Source organism: Nelusetta ayraudi, unplaced genomic scaffold, assembly GCF_046127955.1.
Source record: "Nelusetta ayraudi isolate G7.1 ecotype Tasmania unplaced genomic scaffold, CSIRO-AGI_Nayr_v1 ptg000021l, whole genome shotgun sequence".
NCBI lineage: Eukaryota > Metazoa > Chordata > Actinopteri > Tetraodontiformes > Monacanthidae > Nelusetta > Nelusetta ayraudi.
In genome coordinates this window covers 2,565,448-2,585,362 of record NW_027466071.1, presented here as the reverse complement: position 1 = coordinate 2,585,362, position 19,915 = coordinate 2,565,448, and the positions used below count along the sequence as shown (strand labels likewise).

The 19,915-nt window shown below is 49.4% G+C and overlaps 1 protein-coding gene across 1 annotated transcript in view; it reads right to left on the bottom strand.

Annotated features, from left to right (window-relative positions):
• Positions 1-19,915, bottom strand: part of brf1a (BRF1 general transcription factor IIIB subunit a) — an 88,218-nt gene that overhangs the window by 19,573 nt on the left and 48,730 nt on the right. Inside the window, exons 13-16 of the mRNA XM_076027642.1 lie at positions 14,868-14,929; positions 14,076-14,157; positions 13,901-13,956; positions 11,880-12,136 (exon numbers count right to left, since the gene is read on the bottom strand). Coding sequence (XP_075883757.1) covers positions 11,880-12,136; positions 13,901-13,956; positions 14,076-14,157; positions 14,868-14,929 — 457 coding nt within the window. The remainder of the gene's footprint in view (positions 1-11,879; positions 12,137-13,900; positions 13,957-14,075; positions 14,158-14,867; positions 14,930-19,915) is intronic.

The window sequence follows — 19,915 nt, the reverse complement described above, 5'->3', positions numbered from 1 at the left end:
GTATTTGCAAACCCGAACCTGCAACATTAGGGCTTCCCCAAGACTGCAGAGGAAGCTCAGCTTCCACTAAAATGTTGAAATACAAATGGTCAAATGAAGGGTCAAACACGGTATTTCATGGTCTAAAAATGCATTCGAATGTGTTCGACTCTGAGACCTCTGAGTTCATTCCTCAATCAGAACGTTGGAACCAGAATCAGATTGTTCTCCTTGCGCAAGCGTCTCTGTCCATTCAAGCCCATTGAAGTTGAGCTTCAATGGAATCAGCAGCTTAGCATCGTTTTTTTTTTCACTGCAGTGAAACTCGACGCTCGTTGGGTAAATGCTGCGTTTAGTCCCGCCCCCTAGACGCTCAGCTTCTCTGGGAGTCAATGGAGGAGGGTTCCGAACCTGGACGCTGGGAATTCCGCATCGTGATTGGACAGTCTGTCTAAAGCCTGGAAACACACACGGACGGTGGAGCAGTTTGGAGAGCAGAGCTGCTCTGGATTTAGTGGGAGAAGAGAAGCTGCGCATTCACTGCAGTCCTGTTGAAGACACTGGAAACAAAGCACAGTCATCGCCCTCCGGCTTCAGCAGCCACACTAACTATTTTCGCTTAATAGTTCAAATGAAAGGTCATTGTGCTTTGCTCATTCGTTCATTCACACTGGGGGCAACGGGGCAACAAAGCAGCGAGCAAGCAGCACACGACGACAGACAACAATAGACCTACAAATGCACGGACAAGTTGGACGTCGAGGCTGAGACTGAGCTTCCTGTCTCTGAAACGGCAGCGGCCGCCACTGTGCCGTCCAGCCACGGCATGAAAACCAGCCAATCAGGAGGGATTTCGCCTCCGTCACAAGAGACTCTGGGTGCAAATCTTTGGTTTCATGTCTGCATCTGTGAATCTAAGCCTCTCCACTGTCCCACTGTCTGTCTGTCTGTCAGTCAGTCCTCTCACCAACCGCCTGCCTCTCTCGCCCGTCTCACCCTCCTCCGCTCATCCATCCGCTGCCGCCGCCGCCGCCGCCGCCACTCTCTCTGTTAGGCTATCAGTCTCTGCCGGGCTTAGTGACTCGTTCCTAATCAGCTTACTGCCAATGAGACTAAGCCTGAGCTGAAAAGGCGATTGAGGGAGGCCGTTTAGCCACTGGCTGACAACTGGCAATAGCCTGGAGAATATGGGGGTGAGGGGGGTGTTTGGGCGTGAAGGCGCTACTTCCTGTGGCTCCAGAAGGGGTGCGGGGAGGGAGGTGGTGGTGGGGGGGGGGCGGCTTGTATGGTATGTTTGGAGCCGCTAAGCTACACAGCAGCTCTGCGAGGCTGTGAACTCCCCACAAAGCGTCAAGTTTTTTTTTTTGCATCAACATTTTTGTCGCTGGCTGGGCTCTTTTTAAAAAATCTTTCTCCCTCTCTCTTCTCTCTCTCTCCCTCTCTTCTCTCTCTCTCTCTTTCCCTCTCCCTCTCTTCTCTCCTGCTCTCTCTCTTTCAACAGCGGATGAGTAGTGGATCTAAACTGGGATGTTTTCCAAACGGCCCAGTTTTTCCACAGTCACCCCCTCCACCTCCAATCCCAACACCCACCCCTCAAAAACCCAGATCCAGGCCGGGCCGCCCCATTCGTTGCAGAGCAAGACGCACCGCAGAACAAAGGTTTGGCCGTTGAAAGCGCTTTTGGATGGAGACGGCGGCGGCGGCGGCGGCGGCGGCGGCTGCTGCTGCTGCTGCTGCTGCTGAAGCCAGCAGAGCCGGATGTCCACAATCAAAGAGGCGCTTTCATTTTCCGAGGCGCTCGACAGAGGAGGTTTTTGGCGGGTGGGAGGGATTAAATATGTAAACGGGCTCGCCGGATGAGAAGCGAAAGGAGCAAATTTAAAACATTTAAAGCGTGGGGGCGGCGGTGGGAGTGGCCTGCTAGATTGTGGCGGGCGCCGTCGTGCACAACCAGCTCGTCACGGCGTCACACCACACACACACACACGTAGAAAAAAAAACAAAATCATCCGGACGACTGGCGATCGGGCCTTAAAAATTGATTGGATTTAATCCTGTCGGTGGAGAAGGCGATTGGGGAACGCGCTTAAATTGCAAGTTATGACAGCTCGTCTCCCCGCCGGTTGTCTCACGCCGCTGCGAATTGGATTTTTAGCGAGACAGAAGCGAAGTCGATTCTTGATTATTTCGGGGGTTTTCTTTTCAATCATCAGATATAAAAAAAAAAAAAATACCACCCAATACAGGGGAGGGGGTCGTTATCGCAGGCAACCGATTTTAACTCGTTAAAGTTGAGTTTGAATATTTCTCTCTGTCAAACGGAAGATACAATCCTGCTCTAAAGTACATGTAGGGGATTTATTTCTCAAGCATTAGTGAAACTATAGTGAAACGTGGGGAAAATGTCTTCAGAGCCGAACGGCTACCGTGAAGTTCACACAAAATGACGACAATGGAATTCTACCCAAAAGCTGCCTGAAGACCAACGATGCTCTCACTCCACTGGCATAGAACAATGGCTGCATTTCCATAGAGGCTTCTGAACATCATCATTTGAAACCATTGGATCTGTAATGAACTTTGTTCCATTGCTTGAAGAGGCTTTGGTCTTTGTTTGAAGCGCATTTCATCGTGTAAATTTAAATTGGTGTTAATTTCTATACGATATGGTCTTTGTCCAAGAGCAGTAATCCTCACTGTGAGCTGATCTGCAAGAATAATTCCATCTTTTCCACTTTGAAGCAACTGCTGAATTCCTCGCTCTGTTCTCCTGCTGCTTGAATCAACCTGCGTTTCTTCCATTAACGCCGTCCCACGATGCCGCTTGTGCTTCACGTGGCCTCACAACTTGCGCCAAATCACATAATGGAAAAATTATTTGCTTGACATTTTATGGAAACGCACTAATTGACAGGAGGGTAATCAAATTTTACCCGCCGCCTGAGCCACAGGGGCGGGGGGTCAAGGTGCGGCTCCACCCTCTGGGGAGCCTCACTGTGTCGGTGTTCAACTAAAACTGAGGTCGAGAGGGAAGCAGACGCCTGAGGAAAGCTCCTTCAGTGACGCAGGCCGTCAGCTGGTTCAAATCAAACCACCGCGGCAGCACCCACAGTTCTCCCCGGGGTCCCCTGGGGTCGCGCTCACTTCCCTTTATTTCGCCGTCATTTCAAACTTGGCAGCTCGCGGCGGCCGCTTCCTGAGAGGAAGCCGTCGTTACGCTCGTACAGGAACCGTAAACGGACTCCGATTTGGAAAGTGGCGAGACGTTGGAGGTGTGAAATGCTTTGCCAGTGGCACTTTCCTCAGAACTCAATGGCCAGTGGCCCCGTTCCTGAAAAGCTGCACATTTCAAAGCTTTTAATCTCAACCATCAGTAAGTGGCACATTAAATGGGAGGCTCCCATTGAGTGTATTAGGGATTGTGGGGTGGAGCTGGCAGCACAAGAGGCTCTATTTTTATGCCCGCTGACCTCCTCCACCATCCATCAAACAGCTTATGGGTGGGTGGGGGAGGGGTGGGGGAGGGGGGGGGGATCAGAGGCTTGTGAGGTGGGGCCGTAAACCACAGACAAATTATACACCCACCCTTGACACAGCCGGCCGCACGACGGGGAGAAACATCCTCTTCGGTGGAGAGCGCCGGGCAGAGGAGGAGAAAGAGAAAGAGGTGGTGAACGCCGCGACTCCCCCCCCCAAGCCTCCATACCTCCCTTCGCTGAGGTCGGAGGTTCGACTTGAGCTGCTCTGCCTCACTTCACGCCTCGGATTTTCTTTGGCTTTCTCATGACACCTGCTCTCCCAGGCTGAAGGGGAAGAAAAAAACGGCAAATATCTCCTCTCTCTCTCTCTCCCTCTCTCTGTCTCTCTCTCTTTCTGTCTGTCCGGCCGGCCGCTCTCTCAGCATCGTGGTGGCAGCAGTAATATCTGAGCCCCCAGAACTGCTGAGTGCTCTGGATTTTGTTTTGCTTTCCCTTCCTCACCTTTTTTTTCCCAGGTCCCTCAAGCCCGTCGCTCCGATTAACATTTCTGGAAAACCAACAGAACCCAAAGTGGCCGCTTGACTCTTGTCCCTTGGGAAAGAAAAAAAAGTAAAAAGGGAAGAAAAAAAAAACAGAAAAAGAAAATCAAGAGGGATTTTCTTTTCTCCCTCCCCCCCTTTCAAAAAACAGGAGTCAAACAAGTTCTCTAAAAAGGGACGGGCACAAAAAAAGGGCTTTGAAAGAGAAAAGAAAAGACGAGGGGGGCGGAGGAGGAGGAACTGAGGGGTAAAAAAAAAAAAGGCAAGAGGAGGAGAAAATCTCACTGGAGGGCAATTATCTGGGCTATTTCTGTAAGGCTGCTGCTTTTCTGTCCTCCAGCGGGGAGGACGGAGGGAACGGGGGGGAGGAGGGCCTGTTGGACAGCTGGCATCGGTGGTGATGGTGGTGGGCGGTGGGGGTGGGGGGGAGATGAGCGAGTGAACGGGTCGACCCAACCTGAGGACCAGGACGGTTGGGCTCACAGAGTGATGGAAGTGGTGGAAGGATGAGGAGGGGAGGAGGGAGGGTGGGGGGAAGGGTGGGGGGTGGCAGCCAGAGGGGGAGGGGCCGAGACCAACGGAGACGAGATAACGGGGCCGACGAGTGTTGTTGCCGATACACTATTACACGGTTGGGGAGCGCGGTCACGGTCGTCATCGGAAAATAAGTCAATTTGCTATTTTTACAGCCAAGAGTCGACTGCCCGAGGGGGCCAGAATCTGTTCAGTCCGATGACAGTTTTGATTTTTTTTTTTTTTTTTCTCTCTCTCTCTCAGGCAAAAGACGGCGAGGGCAAGAGGAAAGGGAGGAGCAGAATGAACAACGACAAAGGAAGAGAGGGATGAATCTGCAGAGTTGAGATGTTGCATCCTACTTATCGCTTGGTTTTAAAGCAGCAGTGTCAGCATTCTTCAGTCGCGAGGGTTCAAGGGGTCACCAGCAGTAGGCAGCGGCTGCAAGTTCACCTTAAAGGTCAAGTGTGTGATATTTGGAGAACACAAATTTTCTGACGAGTAATTAAAAAAAACAAAAAAAACAGTAAGAGCTCCGGGATGCCGCGGCCGCTGCGTTTTATTGACTCCGAGCGGCCTCGACCCGACGCCGTTTCGCTGGCGCGGCACTACTTGTGCGGCTCGTTTGGCGGCCCAGCGACTGAGCCGCTCAGAGCCGAGCGCGGCAAAATTGACACCATGTTTTGTCAAGTCGAAACACTTCAGCGGGGAGATTAAAGAGAGAAGATGAAAGAGACAAAAAAACAGGGCGGGGATGGGATGGAGTGGAGGGGGGGCAGAGGGAGGACAAGAAAGGCAAAGAACTCGTTAGCGAGTTGCAGGAGCCCGAAGCTAAAGTGGACCCGACGGTGCCGAGCGATACGACGGGCCTCTGGCTGCAGCTCGAGGTTGGATTTGGGGTGGGGGGGGGGGTAGGTGAGACAACACTGGAGAAGGAGGTCGTGATGAAGATGGGAAGAGTGATGAAGAAGACTGAGAAGACGGGACATTAAAGTGAGGGTGGGCAGAGAGGGAAGAACAGAAGAAGGAACGGTCGGAGGGTTGAAGGAGTCGATACAAGGTAAATGGGACGTGGCCGAGAACTCAGACAGAATTGAACTGCGGAAGTCGAGACGGTGGAAAAATTGGACGCACACGAAACTGCGCATTTAACTACAGCTCAAGGAGCGACTGGCAAAATGAGGCCAGAATTCAAAAGGTTTCCCCAGAAAAATAAATAAATAAAAAAGTGCTTCCCTCACAGCATCCACTCACGGCGGCTCATTATCGCTGATGAGCTTTTTTTTTTTTCTCTCTCTCTCTTTCTCGCAGTCGTTATCCGTGATTGCATCTTCGCAGGAGACACGGCGAGCCTCGCAGCTCCACTTAGCTTAGTGGAGGAGCTCAAAGACGGTAGGAGACCAGAGGCAGGAGACGCAGACGGAAGGTTAAACGCGCAAACGGTCCCGGCGGGTTCACGTCTGAGTTCACGGCCACACATTCAGAACAGAGCTTGAGAAAAATCAGGCGTTTCAACGACACTTCAGCACCGAGTGGAAGTGGAAACCAGGGCACGAGAGAACGGAAGCGCCGTTGAAACCAAAACTACTGCGTTGAAATCACACTATTACAGTACGTTGACACCAGACCACTTTGTTGACTGCGTTATAAGTGTCCCAAAATGAGCACAAGCAGACATGACAAAGAGCGAAACAAGAACATAAAGGACATAAAATCCATCAGCTGCTGGATAAAGTCTGATATAAAAGAACCCAAACAGCACGACTCAGCGCGGGTCAGGTGTGTTCTCACTAATGGAAACGGAACACAGCCGCCGCCGCCGCCACTTTGAGTCCAATCTCAGCTGAGTGTGAGTGTCGTTGTTGTGCTCACATGCAGGAAATCGCCCCCCCCCGTTCCAGAGCTCCTCTGATGGAGGAGCAGCGTGTGAAGGCACCTCCAGACTTCAAGCGACTGCCGCCGTCCTTGGAGTGACTGAGCTTACAAGAGAATGTTTTCCAACAAGTGCAAATATATTTCTTTGGCTTTCGTTGTTGTTTTTTTTTTCTTGTACTTTAGAAAGTAAAAAAAAAAAAAAAAAAACACCCTCAGAATGGAATCCACAGAAATCCACCCCTTCGGCACTCGACTGAACAAAAACAACCACAGACTTTGTCTGAAAGACACACAAGCAAACATGTTTGCGCGGCTCCACAGCAGCGAGAGGGTCAAACATGCCAAACATGTTGAACGAGACGGTAAATCTCACAGCGCACCGTGTTATTTCCCTGCCTGAGCATCGTCTCCGAACGGATTTTGCAAATTGTTATTTATGACAACAAGCGGGACCACAGAGAGCGTCGGCGACGATCGCCGTGAGAACAACGCGGATACAATACGACGTCGGAGGATTTATATCAACGCCGTGAATTCTGCCCGCGCTCTCGCGGAAATCCAAGTATAACAACCCCCGACCGCCTGTCAGACCGCGACCGCGATGGAGGAAGGTCGACGAAGGTCAATTCTGACTGGCAGCAGACGGAGCAGGGAGAGGCGGGGTCGCAACCCTGACGAGCTGCCAGTTTATCTCAGGCCCACACAGAGACCAACAACCCTTCACAGAACTCAGAACTGCAGACGAGATCCAATTTTCGGTTTGCATTACGCGCATGTCTCTGGGTTGCGGGAGGAAGCTGGAGAGGCTGGAGAAGCTGGAGCGAAGCCACAGAGGCACGGGGAGAATGTAACCAGGCCCACACAGAAAGGCCCCAGGACCCCGGGATCGAACCCGCAACCCTCCTTGCTGTGAGACGACGGTGCTGACCACCACTGCAATGCCCTGCAGCTTCCATGATACACAGACACGGCCGTTGAAAAGTTTGGATTCACTGACTCATTTCCGCATGGAACTCCATTACAACCAGTTTCATGAAATAATGATCTTGAACGTTCTTCCATCATCACGAGTGCAGGAAACTCAGTCAAGATGTTCTTAACTAGTATGGGAGCAGTTTAGTGTTTAATGAAAACCATTTCCAAGTCCAATTACAAGTGATTGAGAAAATTCAAAATTTGCAAAATCCAGTGTGAACACACTATACTGTAGGTAGGTTGTTTTAAAGAGCCTGAACTATGAAGCATGATGCTCTGGTTACTCTTATATTGTTTAGCACACACACAACTGGGAGTGATTATCATACAAAGCTTGGTTCAAGAAATGTTGTCTTTTTCTAAGCCATTTAAAAGCATTCGACTTCTGTAATGACGGCCGCGCACTGCACACTTCACATTCATTAAAATATTTAATGAGACATTGAAGGCAACAACTGTCAAAGCCATCCCATAATGTGTTCAGCACATCCTGACTGATTTCCGTGCACTGGTAAAGTTCTTGGAGCACCACAGTAGATTATTTCATGCTTATCATGGGTTTGCCTAAGAACTTCTATGGTTGCCGGTATTCAATGTGTGTCTTTTACGTCTGGACGTTGAGCCTGTCAATAAAGAATTATTGGTTCAAATCAAAATTCAAAATTCAAGATCTCCAACTCCAGTCCTTAAACCAGCCGCAGTAGCAGAACCAGAGAGTGGGGAGAAGTGGAAGTGAAGGCCACGTCCAGAGAGGGACGAGCACAATGCCTCAGTGTGGCCCCTCAGCCAGGCCTCCCCAACAAGGCACAATGGCTGCACTGTCAGCAGGCCTCATCCTGCACTTTCACAGGTCTCCCCGACACCAGGCCTCTCCTATTTTTTTTATTTTTTGAAACAATCAGCACAACAACCTTTTGAGGAGGAGCCGGAGCAGCGTCCTGCTCCTCCTGAAAGAGGCCATTCTGCCCTCGACGGCCGCTGCTCGAGATTGTTTTTGTCTCCTTTTTTTCCCTTTTCCTCCTCCCCACTTTATTCCAAGGCTGCGACTGACACGCTCCGGGGCGAACGGGGAGATTAGCACCACGTCGTTGCTAACTGGGCCGCGGGGGGGGGGGGCATCCACTCGTAGCTGGTGTGGCTTGCGGGCTGCAAAACCACAGGGGTTGAAAAACGCTGTTGTTGTGCGTCGAAGTGCAGAGTTCAGCCACTTCTGCATGAATAAGGTGCAGCCCATTCAAGAAAACAACCAGCAGGAGAAGTGAAAGAAAGGGGGCTGGGATGAATGATTCACAGCAGCATTGGCCCATCAATGATTCATTGGCAAAACAGAAATGGGTTGTGAAAAATTTAAAGCAGGTCCAATATCTGAGGGTGAAATATCCATTCTTAAAAAAAAAAAAAAAAACCTGCAGACTTGGCACATCCCCAGTGAGCAGCCACTTCAAAGAGATCTTGGACCTGGAGATGGGTTGGTTTTCATTCATGGAGAAGCTCTGGAAGACACTCTGGAAGCGGCCATTAGCCAACTGGAGCAGCTCAAATCCAGCAGACCATCAGCTCGGCTGTTGCTACCTGACACAACTGGAATCCTCTGATGCTGATGAACATCAGGGATGGGAATGACCCCAAAGAACCCCGGGTGGGTCCGTTTTCAGAGTAAACAGAGTCAACGCAGTCCGTTACCGTCGACTGGACTGCCCGAAGCCGACAGTCACCAGGCGCCGCTCGGATTTTCAAGATGTTAAGGTAACACTTGACTTGAGCGAGTGTGCATGAGACTGACATGACAGCAGTCATGACCTTCGTGAACGTTCATGGCGGCTGTCAATGAGAGTCTTTCAGCAAATTATCTCACTTTAAATGGCAAGTCGACACTGTGGTCATTTATGGAATGACACGTAATGACAACCACCATCGACATAACTCCTACTGTGGTTGAAAAATAGATATTTACAAAGATATTTATTGGGTTTTTTTTCTGCTAAAGCTATTTGTAGAACTCTGGCCCTGTTTTTTGTTTGCCAGTGGTTCAAAATTCACTAAGTGGAATTATTTGAAGTTGTCCTTGAAATGTTTGTCTCCTGGCAACAAAGAGTCGTGGGGACTGGGTGAAGAATTTCACCACCAGTAAAAATTTTACCAATTGTTTTTCTGTCCGGACCACTGCTACACGTCGAGCTGTAACAGAGACAGAGATGCTTCCCAACACAGCGAGTCAACACAATACTGAAGCTGACACGACACCCTGCTCTCCTCAGTGACTCAGTGTGTACAGATTAAATCTGTTCAATCTAAAACAGTGTTTTTTGTTTTTCTTAATGTTGTCCCAGCATGAAGGACGTGTTTGATGCAAGATAACCCTGAGGCCCTTCCAGCAGCGACACGCTGACCTCTGACCTCCCTGAGGGGCAGAATGAACACAAGAGGAAATTCCCTACAAAATCAATAAAGTATCACATTACCGCCCTCTAAATGGGGGCAGCTGTAATGCATCATAATTTGTGTCATCAATCATCCTGGCTAGGTGGGTGTCCACCCACCTGCAGCCTGTTCACTCTGAAAAATAAAGCTGAGTTTGTTTCCATTTCTGAGTCAGAACCGATCAGAAAAATCGAACTTTTCAGCACAAAATATGGGCCGACTGCCCAGACTGGCGCGAGCCGTGATGGGTTTACTTGAAGGTTTCACTTGCTGGAAAATGTTTCATCAGTTGGTATAAATGAAGTGGCGTTCGCTGCCAAGTCGTTCCTTTGACCAATTCCGCTGGTGTTGGCCCAAGTAGACTCGCTTCAACCGACGCTGCTGCATTCAGCTGGTTAGGATTTGCTTACACACAAACTGAACCTCTGGGAGAACGAAACGACTATTAATTCATACCATGAAAACAAATCCTCTTCCACCACTTCCTCCAAGCAGTCACATCAAGTGGACTGAACTGGTTCTGGACTTATGGTCTCGTGCAGCTCACAAATTTGAACATCCGCCGGCATCGTGTGTCATTCTCTGCGCTATATCAGAGTTTGACTGCAAATTCACAGCTCCCCAAAAGGAACTGGACTTCCCCGGCAAATGAAGTGGACAGTGAACGCACCTTTAACTCTGTGGCGTTGACACTCTCCTGCTGCGGCTCGCCAAGAGGGATTCATTTTCTCAAATGATGTGTCTGATGTCTGATAAATGCACTTTTATTTAACTTTTCATTCAAGGAGAGACAAAGACTCCCCGTTGTCATTAATGAAATATGAATAAGAACATTTATGAAACTCCACGGTGGGTCTCGCAGCAAATGGAGTGAATCACCACAGAGCTGTGGCCAGAGTTTGTGGGAGGAAAACTGCATCCAGATGACAAACCGCCAAGCGTGTTGGGGGGTAGCACGAGGTTCCCCCGCTAATCGGCCGACAGCTGCTTCTATAGAATTCCTATAAAGCTCCGGGACGGCACCTAAACCCAACATTAACTGCGAGGGGGGTTTAAAAAACAGAGCCGCGGGGAACCAATTTTCAGCGACAAGAAGCAAACTGAAGAAAACCTCTCGGCTTTTCCTCCGCGCTGCAGAAAACCCATTAAATTCGTCTGAAAGGCTCACAGTGGATCAGTTCTGTGAATGCATGAGGGAGCAACAGCCAGAGACAAATCCTGGCAGAGATGAGGCTGTGTGTGTGTGTGTGTGTGTGTGTGTGTGTCACGAGAATCCCGCAAGAGTTGAAGAAGCAGAAAGAGGGGAAAAAAAGTGAGCATCTGTCCTCCTGTCGCAGGTGATTATTCTGGCCGAGAGGAGAAGCGCCGGCTCATCGTTACGGGGCGAAGGCGGCGGCGTCGCGTGCCAGCAGAAACGGGTGGATTTCGCCCCGGCAGCGGACGGCTTTGCAACGGACTCGAGCAAAACACTCTCCGTCCATCTCGTCTCCATTCAGCGGCGCGCCGGCCGTTTGCATGGAGGATTATCTGCGCGCTGCGGACCGCTCGGCCGACCCAAAACATAATTAAATGTGGATTTTGTGCGCGGCGGGCGTCAACCATCGGGAGCAAATTTCACACATTTAAGAGCAGGAGGGGACGCAGTCGCTGGCCGACTTCGTTCCGCAAGCAGTGAGGGTAACGGGCGGGAAAATTGTGTGGATTTGAATTTGTCAGGTAAACATCCAGAGGAAGGTCAAATGGAGGCGACGTGGTTGTTGAATTGGAAAAAGAAATTGTAAATATTTCACGATTTTCTGACGTTTAAGAGGAATTGAATGAGTCAACTATTTAATCGAATAAAAAAAACAGTTAAAGATGAAATCCTTATTCCTTATTTCCCTTACTGCCTTCTGCGAGAGCCGCACAGAGACTGAAGCATCTTTCCTGGTTCCAATTCCTGGTTCAGAAACCGAAACAAGCTTTTGAAACTTCAAGCACAGCGAGAGGCATCGATGCAGCAGTGCTGATTTGTTTGGACCGCTGGTACTTTGCCTTCCAAACAGAAACGCCAGACAAAAACCCGGACCGAACGCGTCAAACTTGAAACCTCACCCACCTCTTGCCGAGCAGAGTGACCTGCTTGCTGACGCCGAGCGGGCACGCCGCCGTCCTGACGCCGCGGCCGGTTATCCTGGGTTCCCTCTTGGGGGTTTCCACCTTGTGGCGTGGGCTGGCGCCCGGCTTGACGTTCAGGTCCTTCAGCACGTCGTAGTTGATCTTGCTGGAGATTCTCTTCTGCTCGAGCATCTTCTCGATGGCCTCGTCGGCGGTGTCGGCCCGGATGGGTTGGCGCTTCTTCACCGGACCTCGTGGCTGTAGGGATGTCAAGCAGAACCGACGTTCAAAGATCGGACTGTGTATGATTCTTGGAAGAACAGAAAGTTGCAAAGAAACGTGTCCTTTCTTGATGAAGATGTCAAATCGTAGCTATTTAGTCGTAATTCTGAGGTAACAGAGTTAAGTTTTAACGGTTGAATGAATGTTGCTTGATTAACTCCGAAGAGAAGCCAGTCAGCCGGATCAAATTTAGCAATTAAAAGTTTTGTCATTTGCAAAATAAATATGTCTGACAACACATTTCATAATTAGGGCCACTGTCAGACGGGTTCCTTAAAAAAATGGCAGCGCATGATGGCAGCTAACTAGGAGCAAGACCCTTATTGCTCTATGTATATATATATATATAAATATATATACATACATATATATATATATATATATATATATACATATATATATATATATATATATGTATATATATATATATATATATATATATATATATGAGAACCGGTCTGATTTTTAGGAAAAGCAGATTACTTTTATTGTACCGCGAGTATACATTTTATTAATGTATTTATGGCCAGTATGTTGAGCTTTTACCAATATAAATATCATAAATCAAGCAAATCAGACAATAGACAGATTCCGTCTACACAGGAGAGCGTTTCGGTCCCACTCTGTCCTCTAAAGAGATGATCTGGGGGTAATTTCAGACCACCGACAGCAACAGCACCACACCCTCCACCTCCAATCCCCCCCCCCCCCCCCCCCCCCCCCCCATCAACAGCCCAACTCACCGCTGCCGTCAGCCATTTATCTCAATTAAGGCGCCAGATTGGGGCGATCACGCGGCTCCGGTTATTCGCCGTTCACCTTGATCGCGCGCCAAGCAGCGGCGACACGTCGGCCAACTTTCCAAACCGAAACTTCCCAGCGCGTTTCACGCCACAGCGGCGGGGCGTCGAACTCGCCAATTTAATCAAAAATTCTCCGGTCGTGAAGCGAGAAGCGGCAACTAACGAAGGCAGGCGGTGACAAACAGGAAAAAAACAGCTCCGTCACGCATTGCAGGAGGAGGAGCCTCGGCTTTGTTGCCGTTTTTATTTATTCACCCACTCGTTTGTTGGCGGAAAGGAGCGTTTCTTCTCCAACGACTCATTACACCCGGGCTTCATCCGGCCACTTAAACCCAGCCAGCAGATGTGGCTGCGCGGCGCCAACAGCAGTGGTGGGGGAGCGGCAGAGGGGGGCGCGGTCACGGCACCGACCCAACGTCCCCGTCGCTCATCGTCCGTCTCGCTGCACCTGAACACACCGCTGCCGCTGTGAACGTCTCACTTTCGGACAGGTGTGTAATTAAGTGAGTCGTTTGTCGCGGAGCGCCGTGGAGGGTTCCCACGATTCACGAGCAGAAATAACCATCCCGACCTGCCGACGTTGTGTTTTTCCTCTTTGAGCATCCGTGTCTTTTGTTTTGGACGCTCCAGTATTTTGTCGAAGGTCGATAATTTGCTTCCAACGGGAAAAGAACATTTTTGAGAAAATGGACATTAGAACGAACACCGGTTGATCTGTGGCCGGTGAAAATATGAGACTTTCGTTCGGCTGAAATGACGTCGCCCTTTGTCTAATTTCATCTGTATGTCACATCGAGGCAAGAGCAATGTTTCAGCTTCTTTACTGGCGTTTCATCAACGGCCTCTGCACATGGCTGACCCAGCCCACCCGTCACCCAGCCCACCCGTAGGTTTCACCTCTTTAAGCTGGATTTTCCCCCTCTCTTTTTTCTTTTACCTTCTTTTCTTTGTAGATGCCGAGCTCCTTCTCCTTCGCTATCTTTGCCTCCTTCTCTGTAAGCAGGGGGGGGGGGGGGAGCATCAAAATTATAGGTCAATGAGCACCAAAATTCAGTTGATAAAGTTAAAGAATACAATTTTTTCCCTCATTGCTGCTTGAATGCTTTCGGTACCTTTCTGCTCCTTGAGGTAGTCGGAGTTTTCCGCCATCCACAGCGCCGTCTTGATTTTGATTTCGTTGTCACTCAGAAGATACTGCAAACAGGGCAACAGTCGTACATTATTAAACTGTTGATATAGTGTCTGCAGGAGCACTTCACGTTTCATCAACCTAAGCTGCATTATTTTCCCCCATCTTTTTTCATCTGCAGCACTTCTTAATGGGCAATAAGAGGATTTTGTTTTCGCTTCTGGCACCAGCAGAACCAATGAAAAAACTCAAAGTGAAACAATTACATTGGAAATCAAATTGTTTTCTTTTTTTTTAGTTTCACAGGAGAAGAGGAGAGGAGAGGAAAACTCCATCCGAGGTATAAAAGTGATTTAACCAAAGAAAGGCAGACAAAGAGAGAAGGTGCAAGTGCGAGAAGAACTATTAAGGAGACGAGTCTCTCTCGGAAACTTTCTTCATTTTTTGTTGTTATAACTATAGAGGCTTATTTATCTTTGCGTTGCACTGCCAAGGCCATGATTCTGATGATTCGGTTTTCCAAATGTCTCCAAAACCTGCTTATGAGCAACATAAACTAATTTTTATGCATTTATAAGGCTCTAAAGTTGGCAGTCAGGGCCGTTACGAATAAAGATACAATATACAATGTTAATAAAATATGTCTATGAAGTAGCTCATGTCTCTGCGTTTGCAGTGAAGGGAAACCCAAAACTGTCCCGGCGAATCCCAGAATTTGCGACGCGTCAGGCGGCTCCTGGGCTCCCGTGGACCCCATTAATCAGCGGGCACCTACCAGCTCTATCTCACTGTCATCTATTCCACTCAGGTCCAGCTCCCCGCCGTCAGCAGCACCATCTGTCACCCAGACAAAAATCAGAACGGACACACTTAGAAAATTTGCTGTTATGCACTTTTTCACGGTCAACCTTCACGTCCCCGAGGGCAGAGACAGGAAACCAGCCGCTCGCCAGGTCCGGGCCCTGCTGCCGCAGCACTTCCCTTATGAGCCATCCAGGGTTAATTTCACAAATACATCCTAAGTGCGATTTTTTTTTCCTGATAAGACGTTAATAGGCTTAGCTGAATGGTTTAGGCAGATCTACCTTCGCACGCTTTCTCTTCAATTATGACACGCTTTCCAGATCCCGCCACGCTTCTATTCAAAAAAAACAAGGGGAGATGTTTCTGCGTTTTTCACGCTCGTGAGGCTCCTCGCTCTCCTCGCTCTCCTCGCTCACCCCGCTCTCTCACCTGCGCCTCCGAGCTCTGCGGACAACGACGGAGGTTTTAAAGCGTCAGTAAAAGACGCAGATGTTTGAAATACCTCAGTGCAATGCAATATGCATTTTTTCAAACAAAGATTTTTTTTTTAAAATATGAAGATCAATGGAGACAGGATATATGGAAGAAGGCAAAGCTTAGAAATGATGTCCCGCTTAAGAATGATTATGTTAGAGAACTTTAATTTACAGCAAAAGCAGAGGTCCCTCTGTGCTCGGTTAAGAACTAAGTACCATACCTGTGGTAGTGGAGGTGGGTCGATTGAAAGCTACACCTGAACATTTACATTTGTGTGAATTTTATGATCTCCAGGTGGCAGAAGATGAATTTCATTCTGTTTTTCACTGTCTTTTAATTCTGATTTATGGAATTCTCTTTTTCATCAGTGTATAATAAGTCCATTAGGCTTGGACACCAATCGGGGCGTTTGACACTTAAAAAAACACATCAATCCATCCATCAGAGGAACCTCAGCGTGCACGCAGCTGAAGTTTGGGAGTTCAGAGAAAATCTGACAAACTAGAAAGAGGGAACAAAGAGCAGGAGGGACAAAGTGGGGAGGTCCAACCTGACAGCGTTTCACTCTAAAAGATCCTCCCGGCTTGATGAGCCATTTCAGAGCCACTCGTCCATATGCCCACATCAGACAGTGGATCAGAAAGTGGGCGGAAAAAGTTGGATGGGAAGCAGTTGCGTTGAGGACGCCGGCGGCGGCAGCTCGATGGGAGCCGTTTAACATCCGTCAGTGCTTTGCCTTCGACACGTCCCTTCCTCCAGTTCTCACTCCCGACAGGGCAGCGGCGGCGGCTTCAAACAGAGGAGCCACCTGAGTCCACGGGCGGCTCTGCCGGCTTCATCGAGACAGACAGGCTCGCTCGTGATGAGAAGGAGGAGGACGGGGAGGAGGAGGAAGTGTCGCAGCGCCCAGAAGGCAGGAGATAATCTCATCAGTCGTTCCCAGTTCAGATTCCCTAAAAAGGGAAAAAGAAGCGGTGAGGGGGGAAGAGTCGGAGGCTCTGTCGCTATCTGCCGGGCCCGGCCCTTTAAGAACTTCCTCTCCGTGAAGCGATAAGATGGAGCCAAGCTCTGGGAAAGATTGCCAGCCCCCCCCATTCCCACCGGGGAGACAGAGAGACAGCGCGCTGATAACACGCCCCGCCCCCCCCGAGAGGGTTGGGTGGGGGTGGGGAGTGGGGGGCAATTACAGAGTTATTATTCCACAGCGGCTTTGATAAATCAGCAGTGGCTAATTTCATCAAAGCCAGAGAAGTGTCTCAGTGAGCGTGATGGGAGGAACCTTTTCAACCTGGATCAGAGCGTTGGCTCTGAACCTAGAACCCCCCCCCCATGCAGACATTCAGCTCAAATGGCCTTCAAATGGTGCTGTGGGGGACTAGTGGGGTTCAAGTGACCACATTTCCTTGATGCCAAGAGTAGCACACAGGTAGTGTCTTCTACTTCCATTATACTCGAGGAAAGATAGACATCAGTATGGCTGATGTGGATGGACTGACACTTCTCCATATTCAAGTGAAAGACGTGTTGATCTGGGATGGCGTTGCCTCTTCCTTTGGTTAAAAAGAAAGTTCCTCTTTGATCCATTTTGTAAAGAAACAAAGCGAAGGAGCGTTGGGCTCCTTCAGCGTTAAAAAAAGGATCAACTGCACAATCTCACACAGAGGCAACCACGTCCCTTCAGTCCCGACAGGTTCTGATGTCGCCTCATTAATGGAAAACAAAAATATCGGCCGCCATCTGGCCTTCATCAGTGGAAGCAGTCCGAAGGCCAAAAACTTTCAGTGTCAGTCTGAACGAGAAGGATGACATCATCGTCATCATTAGCAGACACAGAGTAGCCGGGGCTTGCAGGACTTTCACCAAACTTCAAAGACCTGAAGGAAAACAGAGAGCGCCTCCCCGATGACCTCGAGCGCAGCTAGAAAAGCAGCTTCCATTTCCTGCCCAGGCCCACAGAAGCCCTGAAGGTCTTTTGGCGGAGGCTCAGTAACACAGAGGTCCAGGATTCTTCTGCTCGAGGAGCTTCTGCTGTCCAACAGCGAATCCCTCTAGAGCAAAGCCCGACCCCATACTGAGGGAGAGAGGGGGAGCAGCGAGGGAGGGAGTCGATTTTATAAAAGAATGATGGCTGATACGGCTCTGCGTTCACACATAAGAGAGAAACCAATCAGGCGTCGGCTTTGCAGAGTTACCTTGAGATTCAGAAAAGAAGACGAAAATCTTCCATTGCCTCTGATGAAAGGACAAGGAAGGGAAGAACAGTGGTACTTTAGTGGATTTGACTAAATTGGCATCAAAAGGCCGAATGTCCTTGTCCAGTATTTCCCACTGGCATCATGTGTCATCGTTAATGACACACATCCCTAGAATTGTGTTATCATATCGTTTTGTCTGGGTCTAACAGCAGGAATCCTCAAGCTGAAGAATCATCACAAGTTGCCCAAAACTCCTCCCTTCAGTCTTCTGCTGGCTTTATTTACCTCTGCTTCTTCTTCAAGGAGCCCTAACCACCATCCCATGACCTAACTGGACTCATAGCAGCCTCATTAATGTGCATCAAATGACTTAAAGAAAATGAGGCATGTTTCACTTTTGCAATTTCAAAGTGAATGTTTCAAAAGTTTCCTTCCATATTGCTGAAAATGTGATGCATGTGTTTGAGCAGCTGTTTGACCGGAAGCTACCAATAGATGCCTCCATAACAATAAAAACACAGACAGGAAAGAAAAAGTAAAAAAAAAAACCAAAAAAAACTATGCTGCGTCACAGCGCATCAGTGCCTGGGGGACGTTCAACAGAAGCCATGGCCGCCTTCTTCTTCTTCTTCTTCTTCGTTTTTCCTTTCTGCTGCTGGCAGACGGGTAACCTGACCCCCCGTCCACGCCTCCCCCACAACAGTATCAGAAATACCCAAACCATCTCCTACATATCGTCATGTCCCAGGCGGGCAGGCGGCCTGTCTGATGTGGTCGCAGAATAAGACGCTTGAGCGCAGCCTCTCTGATACCATAGAAGAAGAGCACAAAGAAAGAGAACACGTGCCCTGCAGGAAGGGAACAGGTGATGGAGACTTTTGCCTTTTGAAGGCGCCGAGGGAGGAAGGGAGGGAGAGAACAATAAGATCAAGAGGGGTGGGAGGGTGGGGGGGGGGGGGTCGAGGGCACGCTGGTGGGTGAGAGACAAACATAGAAAGTGAGAAGACAGAGAAGAGATATTTAAAGATGACAATAAACGGGAGGGAGAATAAAAAAAAAACAACCATTCTTTCCGACATCCGGTCGGTTTCTCCTCTGTCCCAAACCTCATCGCTGAATCCTGAAATTTGGAGAGAAAGAAGCCAGCAGCTGCCCAGAAGAGGGTCACCACCACCCTGAGGGACCTCACAGCTCCTGCACACAAAGTCTTTAACCTCATGCCTTCAGGCAGAGACCCGTCAACCCCTCAACACCCAGCCTGATGTTCTTCGCGCTCCAACTGCACCACCTTTTTGGTGGGCTGGTTCAATTTCGTGATGTTACTTGTGCAACTGTGGAATAGTATGATCAAAAAAAATGATTTGACCTTAGACCTTTACCGACCAAAAACAAGAAGATATCTCAGTGTTCTCTTTTTAAAGAGAGACAAAACAGCACGAGCTGGAAGAGCCTGGGACAAATGGAGGGAAAAGCAGACAGACAGAGACAAAGAGAGGCGGAGCAGATTAAAAGAGAAAGAATGAGGTACGTCGGAGATGGAGAGTGATGGGAGAAAGCAGCGGGAGGGACGGCAGCGGAGAGCACAGACAAAGCCGGCGCAGGGCGGGAAGACAAAGAGATGTTAAAAAAGTGAGAGGCAATGATGAAGACGCAGGGCTGAGGCCGGGGAACCATAGAGAGAGAGAGAGAGAGGCTGACAGAGAAGGAGGGGAGGAAGAGCCAAGACAAAAAAATAGATGAAGGGAGAGAGAAGAAAACGAAGGCTTAAGGAGTTCACTGATCTTCTAATCCTGAGCTGTGATTCGTTTTTTGGCCCCGATGTGAGGAGGAGACACCGGCAGAGGGGACGAGGAGAACAAATGGGGGAAAAAAGTCACGCTGGCGAGATTAAAAAGGAAGCGTCAGCCTGCTGACCCCCCCCGACCCTCCTCCTTCTCTTTCTCCTCCTCTTCCTCCTCCTCCCGTTCTCTCCCAATCGGTCTTCCCCACCACCTCTCTCCCTTTTTCCCCCAAAAAAACAAAGAGCGAGAGTGTGTGTGTGTGCGTGTGAGATCTGCAGGATGAATGGGGCTGTGTAGCCCCAGTGCTGCAGGATCACCTATCATCCACACTTCAAAAGGCTCCCACATTATCCCGACTCTCAGTTCTTGATGTCAGCAACAATCCTGATCCTCTCCGACATCAGAAAAGGCCCTCGACCTGCAGTGAGCCCGGCCCCGGGCCTGCGGGGGGGGGGGGCGGGAGGGGTAGAGCAGACTCACATCGCCGTAGACATTTTCAATTTGTGATAACTTTAGGAGACCACTTGGCGGTGAGGAAAAATCCAACTAGCACAACGGTTTGTAAG